The sequence below is a fragment of the Typopeltis vanoorti genome, chromosome 22 (assembly GCF_054136105.1).
Source record: "Typopeltis vanoorti isolate ZY-2024b chromosome 22, IOZ_Tvanoo_1.0, whole genome shotgun sequence".
Taxonomy (NCBI): Eukaryota; Metazoa; Arthropoda; class Arachnida; order Uropygi; family Thelyphonidae; genus Typopeltis; species Typopeltis vanoorti.
Window position 1 is genome coordinate 21,823,813 of NC_143570.1, and position 12,476 is coordinate 21,836,288.

At 35.9% G+C, this 12,476-nt stretch overlaps 1 protein-coding gene across 2 annotated transcripts in view; it reads right to left on the reverse strand.

Moving 5' to 3' along the window:
- The window catches only part of LOC150094207 (malonyl-CoA decarboxylase, mitochondrial-like), a 136,251-nt gene that overhangs the window by 27,301 nt on the left and 96,474 nt on the right, over positions 1-12,476 (reverse strand). For both annotated transcript variants that reach the window (XM_090412012.1, XM_090412011.1), the window contains one exon: positions 12,094-12,327. In XM_090412012.1, coding sequence (XP_090268138.1) covers positions 12,094-12,327 — 234 coding nt within the window. The remainder of the gene's footprint in view (positions 1-12,093; positions 12,328-12,476) is intronic.

A 12,476-nucleotide genomic window follows, 5' to 3' on the forward strand; every position in this document is an offset into this window, starting at 1 on the left:
GGGAGATGAGCTGTGCAGAAAAGATGTTCACAGTGCATGGAAATTCATAAGTAAATCAGTATCTGAAACAAGCAATATAACTGCATTCCAAGAGTTAGGCAACTAAATAGAGTAAGAGTGAAATGGATGAACAGCAAGATCAAGCAAGCTGTGTTGGAAAAGAAAAGGTTATGGAGGAGGTACAATATTTTCAATTTTTGTTTTAGGAATTCTTCAGAAGATTCTTCTCCCTAAAACAAGAATCGGAAATTATCAAAGAAACAGCATTACTAAATGGATATAATCCAATAACAACCCAAAAAATAATTAACCACTCTCCTACAAATCAACCCAGACAAGAAGAAGCCTACAGGAATCCCATTCCATATATTAGAGGCATCTCTGAACATTTGGCAAAAATTGTGAGAAAATATCAACTCACTGCTACCTACAAACCATCAACCAAATCCACAACTTGCTACCTTCTCCAAAAGATAAATGTTCACCAGTGATGCTGCCTGGTATATACTATGTTTGTGTAACTTGGCTTACTATGAACAAACAGAAAGAGCTTTAAATAAACATATCTCTGAACATCAAGACCACATCTGCCTTATCAACCCTCACAAATCAGGCCTTTCACAACATGGAATCGAAAATTCTAACCACAGGATCCAATGGCAAAATGCCAAGTTACTACATAGATCCACATATAAACATGAACAGTTATATAAAGAAAGTGCTGAAGCCTTATTTCATAGACCTAATTTTAATCTTAATCAAATTCTTAATTTGATTAAGATTAATTAATCAAACCTCCACCTAATCTTAATCAAAATCTTAATCCCACTATTCCAAAAAGTTTGGGAAATTGTTATCCTTAATTGTATTCAATAATTTATCTGCTATATTTGAAGTAATTTTAATTTCAGCCCAGTAGTTTTTAATCCATGAACATGCGACTGTATACATAGCCATCATGTTGGATTAATGGATTTATGGATTTTTTACAACACTCAAAAAGAATTAAAATAAAATTTAATACTGCCTATATTTTGTCCTAGTCACTAGGACATCTACAGGGATAACAAAAACAATTAATGTAACATACACACAAATAACAAACAATACTAAGCCCAACCACGTGGGTGACACTAAAGTCCTATCTAGGTGGAGCACCCTCTAAGGGTAGTAGTAGGTGGCCTGGAATGTAAGGTGGGACCTCTGGTGATGAGTGTTTCCTAAATCTTACATTCCAGGCCACCTACTACTGCCCTTAGAGGGCGCTCCACCTAGATAGGACTTTAGTGTCACCCACGTGGTTGGGCTTAGTATTGTTTGTTATTTGTGTGTATGTTACATTAATTGTTTTTGTAATCCCCGTAGATGTCCTAGTGACTAGGATGAAATATAGGAAGTATTAAATTCTATTTTAATTCTTTTTGAGTGTTGTAAAAAATCCATTAAGCCTCCAACATGATGTCCTCACAGCACTTAAGCCTCTACACACGAATGTATACATAGAGGGATTCCAATTTAAGCATGCACCCTACTGTTTTGATTTTGAATTCAATTCCTATTGTTGTTCGTTAGTTGTACTGATAATGTCTTATAATACATAAGACGAAACATTTACATAATAAAAAAGTTATTTACTGTGGCATAATGTTATTCTTTAGTTATGGATACCCCACAGGTTTCACTATATATATATAAAAAAAATACAGTGATATTCTTGGACTTTGCAAAAGCATTCGATAGATTACCACATCATTAGCTCGTGTACAATCTGCAGAGGATGGGAATAGATAGTATATTGGTTAGATGGATTGAATATTAGTTCTCTGAACAATACCAGCAAGTCGTGTATGATGGAATAGTGTCTGAAAAAAAAGTAAGGCAACCAGTGGTATGTCCCAGGGTTTGTCCCTCGCAGCCCTCTACTGTTTAACTTGTTTGTAAATGATATATCGTGTGGACTGAGTGGGGATCTTCAGCTGTTTGCTGATGATTTAAAGTTGGGGAGAATTATAAGTATCACTGTTCAAGTTAATTCCCTTCAGGATGATCTGAACAGACATTTGACCTGAACAAAGGAGTGGTGTTATAGTTTTAATATTAATAAGTGCAAGGTGTTGCATTCTGGAGTGCAGAATATAAGGCTGTGTACTATATTGATGGTACTGTACTACAGGAAGTGGATGAGGTTTGAGATTTGGGAGTGATGGTTGACAGCAGACTGAAGTTTAGAGGGCATATTGCAAGTGTTGCAAAGATTGCACATCATAGATGCTGTGATAAGAAGTACACTAACATGTAGGGATAAGAAAGCGGTAGTGACACCGTATAAAGGTAGACTGCACTTGGACTACTGTGCTCAGATTTGGTCACCTGGTTTTCAATGTGATGTGGAAAGATTGGAGAGAGTCCAGAGACAAGTAAAAAAGACAATATCAGGGCTCTGGAATGTTAGACATGGAGAGAGGTTGAAGGAATGTGGATTGCAGAGTTATGCAGATAGGTGATAGGTGATACAATAGAGATATTTAAGTTAGTGAAGGGATTTTATCGAATTAATCCAGAGGGGATTATAAAAAGATTAGAAGGCAAGAAGGGAAGAAGCAGAGGCCATCACTGGAAGTTATGTAAGAATGTGGTGAAAAAGGGGTGTGAGGATAGATTTTTTACATGGAGGCTTGTGAGTGAATGGAATGCATTACTGGAATATGTTGTTAATGTAGAGAGCATTAAGGATTTTAAGATTCAGTATGATAAATATGCTATCAGCTGAATGAACCTTCCACAATGAGTTTGCCAACTCCATAGAGGGTGTAATAATAATAATAACCTGTCTCACAGGTTGCAAACACTTTTATTCCAAAATGATGTATCTTGTAAGGAACAAACTGCCTGGAACTTTTTTTCTTTTTCTTTTTTTTTTTTGGTCAAATGATCAATCACTTTTAGCTTGCACAAACTATCTCTTTTAGGCTGTTTATTGTTATCACAAAAATGCAACAGTTTCAAAAGCAGCTGACATTCATCTAGGCAGTAAATGGGTAGGCTGAGAGTAATCAGTCTTTTTTTTTTTTTTTACATGTGTCATTACAACATTGAAAAAAAAAATTAATACAGTTTCTGAAATGTGGTGATTGTCCATTTCTTTATTTTGGATTCCTCTTTGCCTCAGTATTTTTCATAACAAAATCATTATTATTAGCAATGTTTTTTTTTTACAAAAAAAGGTTTGAAATAATTACTTTCAGTTGATTTTTTTACTGATACTACAGTTATCACTGATTCCATATTTATCTGCATCAAAATCAAATTGTTCTTCTACAAAATACCCTTTTTTGTTTTTTTTTTCAGGTTCATTCCTTCCTTATTTTGTTTATTTGTTAAGAAACTTCCTTGTCATCTTCATTGTTAAAGAAAAGTGAAGAGCAGTGCAAATTTCCTCATATGAATTGAGGAAAATTGCATGTTTATTGACATCATTGTCGTCAGTGACTTTGTTGATGGCAACCACATAGTTATCAGCAGTGTTGTAGTGACTGTTGTTGGCAACTAAATGGTTATCAACAACACTGTCGCTGATGACTTGTTCGTGACTCTCACAGCATTGTTGTTAAAATTTTTAGTGCTATCAAACAGATCACAGCATTTAGAATAACTGTCTAAGCCTTGTTCACTTTCTGCTGAATTTGAATGGTCATAACCAGCAAAGGTTGGTTGATTGGTAGAGCCTCTGCTACTAATGGCTCACACAAAAGTTAAGCAAGTTTGAGTGTGGTTAGTGGTTGGAAGGGGTATAAATCGTTCGATGCTGTTCACACACTCTCCTTCAATGAGTCTTTGGACTCCCTGGAGGTGTCACATAATAATAATAATAATAATAATAATATCACTTGAATCTGATCAAAATATGGTCAGTTTCCTCAGTAGTACTTTTTGACGGTAGCCAAATTTAGACAACCTTCACAGGTTACTTGATTCAGATTACTTTTCTACTTTCATGGTCACAGAAAATTGTTTTAGGATGTATAATACATGATGAAAATTGGAAAGCAATTGAAATCGTGTGTCAACAGTGTTTTGAGATAGAAGTAAGGTATTGTATATATATATATATATATATATATATATGGCATTAACTGTTCAAAGGGTTAAATAATCAGTGGCTTTAACCAATTGAGCTACTGAGTCAGGCACTTTTCACTGCTGTTTTGGCATCCATTCAATTCACAGTTCAACTTCAAAACTAATGAATCAACTTCTTATTCTATTCTTGTTGGATTCTGAATATATATAGATTTGAGTAATTAATATTTGATTCAGAATCCAACATGATCTTCCATCACATAAGCTAGACTTGTAATTATTATTTAATGTAAATCACTTGTTTATAAATTAATATTCATGTAACTATCTTTAAGTTCTATTAATAGTTAATTAATTAATTAATCAAGGATATATAATAATAGTGAAAAGACTCTGTATTAAAATATTAAGTTTATTTTATTTATTGCTATGTTAATATTGTAAGAATTTGTATTCAACATTTTAACTGCATATTAATTGAAATGTAAATATTCCTTATTTGTTCCTGTATGTAGAGGTATAACGTTGTGCAATGCCTCAGTTTTATTATATTTTGTTTTAGTTGTCATGGAGACGTATGTAAGATAGCGAGTGTGAGTTTAGAACAGAGCATGGCAGATCGGTATTGAAGGGCTGAAAAGGATTTTAGTAGAAGAGAGCACAAGAATAATTTTGGCGGGAAGAAGGGATATATAAGCGAAGAACAGAGAAAATTATTCATTCGGGGAATCAGAGTGAGATAATAGCAAGTAGAGAGATAACAGCGATTCAGCGAAGTAGCTCGCTAAGGTCTACTAGTCGAGGAGCGAGTTAGCTAGTAAGTTGCAGAACTACTTTGCTATCTTCCGTTGCTTTATTTGTTGTTCTGCAACTTACTAGCTAACTCGAGGAGCGAGTTAGCTAGTAAGTAAGCTCGAGTTAGCTAGTAAAGGTCGGTCTAGTAACTCAAGACCGACCTTTCAGAGACACACAGAAACTTGAAGAATAGCACGGAGCAACTAAGAGAATAAGTAGAGGCAGCAAAGTAAAATTTAAACGATAGCTGTGCTAAGAGATATAGTGCCTGAAAGATTAATTAAATGCTGGAAGAATAGGCAACTGTGCATAAAAACTTCAAGTTAAAGTATTACTGCATGTTACCTTAGTTCATGAGTTATTGGTAGAATACTGAATTGGTCAAGTGATGTCAAAGATAGTACAAGCGTTTTGCTCCAAGCAAGAACCTTTTAACTATGTGAATTGCGACCATTAATTTATTTAGTTATTACTAAGAGGATTTGTTTTGTTTTTAATGAGTGCTGTTAATTTTTTTAAGTGAATACAGTTAAAAAAGGTGTCTGTACATAAGTAGATGAACAAGGAAATTTACCGGTAAGAATTAACCAACTTTGTTACTCCTGTGTGGAGATATGTATGTGTTTCTTCCTAAAATATCTCTACATTAACAGTAATTTTTGCAGAGAATAGCTGGAGTGTGGATTAAGAGTGTATACTTGTGAAGAAGCGTTGCCGCCTACATATAAGATATCAATGTAGTTGGTTACTAAGGAACTTATGACATTGAACCTTTTCAAATGGCTAATTGAATTTTGTGAAAGCTGTATTTCAGACAACAGATTAACCATTGCCTGAAATTATATGACTATATTACCAGATAAGCTAAAATGTTTGTAATACCTTATTCAGTGATTTAAACTAAAGCGTATGATTTGTAAGCCTATATTAAATGTTTGTTTTGTTGATCTAAAGTTGTACTTTGTCTGAATCTCTTTTACTGCACCGTTCATAAAATAATCAAACCAAAGCGGGTGAATTAAATAAGTTAAGTAAACTCGGCCTGTATACATAATAACAACACATAAAAGGGAAATAGTTGAGAGTTGGTTTTACTTTAATTCTTAGACTGATTTAGATATAGGGTGGTGCAGTCAATAAATACAAATTTTCTCTATATTTGGATTAGAAATCAACTAGCAACTTATTTTTTTTTTGTTTAAGAACATCGTAGTGACAAATTAACGGATCCAAAGTATAGGTTAAGACGAAATAGGATCCAACAGAAGTAAGGTGATGTAGATATATATATATATATATATATATGGCATGTTCAAAGGGTTAAATAATCAGTGGCTTTAACCAATTGAGCTACTGAGTCAGGCACTTTTCACTGCTGTTTTGGCATCCATTCAATTCACAGTTCACAGTTCAACTTCAAAACTAATGAATCAACTTCTTATTTTATTCTTTCTGCATGTGTGTGTGTGTAAGAGAGAGAGAGAGATAAACATAAAGGTCCAGCTCCCTTTGATTCCATTAACTTCTGTACTTAAATGAAACAGCCTTCCTTTCTGTGTGTTGAGGCTTAAGTGCTGTGAGAACATTATGTTGGAGGTTTAATGGAATATTATTATGATATAATAATATTCCATTAAGCTTCCAACATGAAGCCTTCCTTTCCACAAGGACTACAGCTTACAGTCAGCTGCTCAAGAAAAACAATAAGTTCTTTCTCTCTCTATCTCTCCTCTCTTTTTAACATGGCACTGCTGTACAATAGATTTTTGCTACCGCTCATGTGCGATGTTAACGTATAAAAAAAAGTTACTTTACTGTAAAAGAATTTCACAGGACACCACAGAAAGCTATCTGCATAAATTATAGAAATGGAGGTGGATTTGAAACTGGTGACATATACAGACTATAATGCTTCATTGCATATGAATTTTTTTCCCCAAAAACTAAAATATGTGATTATTGGTACAGACCACAGGGTCAGAGAGAGCTGCCATGGATCAAAGATGCACATGTCAGCAGTATGAATATCTTCCATCTATATGTACACAGCAATTTTTTTATGTATTGATATATTAATAAATTTACAGTTCAAATAAAGAAATTTTTTATATCTTTTTGTTTGCTGAATCAAAAAACCACAAAATATTGCCAAGTACTTTACAGTAACTACAGTATAAGTAAACCCATCAAAACAAATAGCACATTGAGTGATAATACACTGTCTACAAGTAACCAAATGATACATGTTTTTAAATTACCATCCAATTTTACCATAAGGAACTTGCAAATATTGAAACAAAACATTCTTAGTAAGAAAATAACTGATAGTTTTGAAGGGAGTATAACTAGCCAATTTTCTTTGTATATTGTGTGATTGGAGAGTGCATAATGCACAGATTGTAATGGGATTTTATAAATATCTAGCAGGATTATATTTGAATGACATTTTTATAGTCAAATTTCTATGGTGATATGGGAAAGTGCATAATGCACAGAAGTTAATTCCCGGAGACAGCTCACGCCACACCGGGTCCGGCTGGCCTCACAGAGAGGTCCCGAAGGTGATTGCTATGAAAGCAACACTTGATGTGGAGAAGTGGTCTCCAGATGTCTTTTAAAGGCATCATTTTGATTTTCTTTTTCAGTAGCATAATTCGTTGGTGTGAGTCCATTGATGGCTGCTGTAAATCACCAGGGGAAGCCTGGTGAGTGCATTTTTGCACACTTGATAATTCCTGTAGTCACTTAGTGATAATATGCAGGTCTGGCAGGCCTCAGACAGAGACTGCCTAAGGAGTATGCTCAGTAGGGATGTTACTACTGAAAAATGCTGCTCTTAACGTGGGGAATTGCCATCCCACCCGTGCACCTACGCACACGAGCTTTATCGTAGGGAATTCTGGCTATCTGACTACCATTGTCTGTGGTTGGGAAGAGGTGAGAGTGCCCTAAAGGCTCTCGCTGCTCCCCTATGAGCATATAACGTAGGGAATCTGTCTTTCATCCCGACTCATTGGCACTGGGCCTCTCATGTGACTGCGGTTTGTTGGACTCTCTGAGTCGACACAAGTAAATAAAAAATGCAATATTATAAATAAAAAAGCTCTATAAATATTTTATGAAAAACTCTAAATAACAAAGTCTAGTATGGACAAATGCTGTTCCGAGTTAGGGATAGGGGGAATTGAGTTACTAGTTTTTAAGTTAGTATGTAAGTTAGTTTTTATTTTAAGCTAATTTTAGAAAAGGAACATGAAAGCAAGTGATAAAAGCAGGATTTGAATTCAGAGCTATTCAAAGAAAGTTCTAGTGGTCTTGCCTTGGCTGGTGCATGTATTGATGAGAGCGAGAGCATGAACTATACAGGTCTGGAGAATTATTAATAGTGGCAAGTATTAAGGCATTTATGTCCTTAAAGAAAGATAGAAACACATTGCCAAGAGAGTCTGAACTGATTTTATAATAGGTTGACTTGGGGTGATGACCCTCAAGGTTGATGCAATTGTATACTATAAGAGAACACTAGAGTGGGTACTAGTGATATGAAATAGTATAATGAGAGACAGTATTAGGAGGGGTGATGACCCTAAAGGTTGATGCAATTGTATACTATAAGAGAACACTAGAGTGGGCACTAGTGATATGAAATAGTATAATGAGAGACAGTATTAGGAGGGGTGGTGACCCTCAAGGTTGATGCAACTGTATACTGTAAGAGAACACTAGAACGGGCACTAGTGGAAATCAGTATTGTTGCAGTAGTGTATAGTGATTGAGTACTAGTCAGGGGTATGAACCTCAAGGTTGTTGCAGTTATATACTGTAAGAGAGCATAACCTGATGATAAAGATTACAGGTGAGGTTTACCCTACTGGTGACTAGTCGTTGCGATAGTAATCCTGCTCAGTACGAGAGGAACCGCAGGTTCGGACACTTGGTACATGTGCTTGGTCGAGTGACCAGTGGTGCGAAGCTACCATCCGTGGGATTATGACTGAACGCCTCTAAGTCAGAATCCCGTCTAGCCACTGCAACGATACCGTTCGTGCCTCGCGCGTTAAAAGGCAGCGCTAGCCGGAGTTGCTTTCGTACCGTCACGGTGCGATCGCTCTGGCGATGAGGCCACTAGAACGGAAGCATCAAGGCAGCCGTTGAGACTATGCGGCAGCTGCTTCCTACGCCGCACCATTCAGGTGTGACGTGCGGGCACCAAATCGTCCGCAGATGACCTAGGTACTGGTCTGGGTGTCGTGCTTAGAAGAGCAGCCACCATCAAAGTTATTGCTTAGTGGTTTTGCATTTTTCTGTTCTTATGTCATTTACAATCAGTAATAAAACTTTTTCATAAAAAATTATGAAAGTAAGAGAAGAAATTATATGATGAAATTTTATGCAATTCAAGAACATACAGTACTGTTATACAAAATTAAGTGGATATTGGATCCAACATTATTTCAAAGCCGAATATATAGAAACTATAAAAGTTTCGGTGGATCCAAGGCATAAGCCAACACCTGGTTTAGGCTAGTGCAACTCATAGTAAAGGTAGAGTAAGTTCTGATCCCTATCCTTAGTATTTTCCATAATGTAAAGCATATCTCCTTACGGACATGTATGATGCTATATATTATGGAGGGGGAATCACTACCCAGACCAGTTTCCCTTTGTTTAAGTGCAGGGATACCTCTCCAAAAACTAGTAAAATCCCCAGGATCACTTAATAACAAGCGACCTGCAGGATAAGAAAGTCAGAAACTTAGCGTTGTTCCCCCTCAGTAACGGGCTCACCCTGCCACTGAGAAGAATTCTGAGAACCGGTTGGCTCTACACAGTAGCAGGCTCCCCCATCACCGAGCAGAGTTGCTCATTTGTTCATCTGGAAGGGTAACAGCAACAGCCGTGCCTCAGTTAACTTCGCAGGCTACAGCATTGCCATTCATTATCCCCCCCCCCCCCCCAGCTTCCAACCAGTTTTGACCTTTTTTGAGGTGTCATCAGTGAGTAGGTAGACCCAAATGTAAATACCGAGGTTGAAGTGATGCAGAAGTTATTCTTTATCATATGAGTTGCCAAAAGGTGTACCAACAATTACTGAGATAAAGAGCCAAAAAGGCTTCACTTTGGTGATGCAAAATTATACAAAATTAAGTGGATATTGAATCCAACATTATTTCGAAACTGAACCAGGTGTTGGCTTATGCCTTGGATCCGCTGAAACTTTTATGGTTTCTATATATTCAGCATGAAACTCCTAGATTTCCATCTTAAAGTTTCTATATTTGGCTTTGAAATAATGTTGGATTCAATATCCACTTAATTTTGTATAATTTTGCATCCCTGAAGTGAAGTCTTTTTGGCTCTTTATCTCAGTATACAGTACTGTATAATATTGTAAGTACAGTATTTGTGCCTCTGCGGGAAATACCTTCATGAACCTGTAAATTAAAAAATACTGAAAATTTCTGAAAAATATATCTTTAATAAAAAACATCATTCAATTAACCATTACAAAATGTAAGAAAATGCAAAACTTGACTTGGTTATGACATCAGTTGTTTGCCTGATGATGCTAAGATGGGAACGATCATGGTAAATGAAACTGATATAGAGATCCTAAAGAATGATTTGAATAGACTGATAATGTGAGCAGAGAATGATGAATACCAGTTCAATGTTGCAAAGTATAAGGTTACCATGATCCTTCCCATCTTAGCAGCATCAGGCAAAGAACTGAATATTCATTCCTTTGTACAATAGATTTTTTTTAACTTAAGAGACTACACATTATGCTGATGATAATTACTATTATTATACAGATATCTCCTTGGATTCAGAAGATTCAACACAGGAGACCCTATATTGACACACTAGCCATTATTCACACAATACCATCTATCATATCTCTCTCTCTCTCTTTAAACTCATTCACAGATGAAGAACTCACTACCACTTCTGACAATGCATTCCACCCATTCACTACTCTCCAAGCAAAAAATCTACTCCTAACATGCTTGTGTTAACCACACTCTTACATAATTTCCATGGGTGACTCCTCATTCTCTCCCCACCTGCACTGTACTGAAAATTCATCAGTGTCAATCCTATAAAATCCCTTTAATAACTTATATGCTTCTATCATACTCCTCTCTTATGCCTATCGGCTAATTTCTGGAAATTGCAAACCATTCTTGGAGTTTCATTAGTTTTTCATATTCCGCTAACCTGCTACAATATTTGTCACTGGCCTCTGAATCCTCTCAACCACTTCTTGGTCGCCAAGGAATTCAGATCTGTGCACAGTAGTCTCAATGTTGCCTTATTAATTAATGTCTTATAAAGGGGAATAATAACTTCCCTATCCCTGCTTGTCAGTGTGTTCTTTAACAACCATATATTTTACTACGATAACAAGCCAAAAGGCTATTTTACCGGCAACATAAGTTAAGTTTAAGGGAGATGGTAAATCCCGTATTATTCCAGCTGGGTACAAAACTCAGATCGAAATCCTAGAGTTTCATGCCGAAAAAACTATCGGCAAGCCCAAGTGTAAGTAATCACTTGGGTAGTACAACACCAGGGCAACTCGGAGCAAAGGTGGAGCAAGATCCGTCACTATCCTTAATATTCTCTCATAATGAAACTTTGCATCTTCCCAAAGTGCACCTTACATTTGGCCAATACCACCAACTTATTTAAGTCATCTGCAAGATCTCTACATCATCTTCATTGACTATGGCTCTTCCCAGTTTTGCATCATTCAACAAACAGTTGATATTTCCAGTCAAATTATTTCCCACATTATTAATATACAAATTAAACAACAGAGCAATAAGTATTGAGCCCTGAGATACACCACTAGTCGCCAGCATAATGCATTGCAAGAAACTGCTGAAAGAGAGAGAACCAGAAAGGCCCAGCTCTCTTATTATACTTACTTCTAGATACAGTCCAGCAATATAACTGTTTAAATATTATTGAGATCTCAAGTGGCTGTGTTTATGATTGTAAGACAATGTTCAGCGAGTCTAGGTTTACAATCATCAGATACATCATAACTGATGCCTCTCTTTAGTGATGTACACATTATTCACATATTGAGCACATATCTTATGTACAAACATCTCATTATTCTGAGAATACCCTACCTATTTCATATTACTAATTTGCCACAATAACAGTATAACTCAAAATTCAATCTGTAGCTTTGACAGTACTTACCAACACTGTTTAGTGCATAGCTTCTTCTTTTTTCTTTACATAAATAATGTGCGCATGCTCTCATTAATGGAACTCTGAGTAATTCAGTAATCTTGCTATCATTAACCCAATTATTATTTCCAAACAATTTGCTTAACAGCATCCAATACGATGTATGAGAATTATCCATATACAGGTAATTTCTGATAACTGAAAACTCATCAGCAGTAAGGAACACAGAGATGTCTAATTCATCTAATACAAAATAAAACAAGGAAATTAGCCAAATTAACCTATTGTTTAATGTCATAAACAGAATTTTTAAATAACCAGTGGCAGCTCATGGCTTGAAACTGTGGGGGTGCTACAACTTTCGAAATATACATACACACCTGTAAGTACAG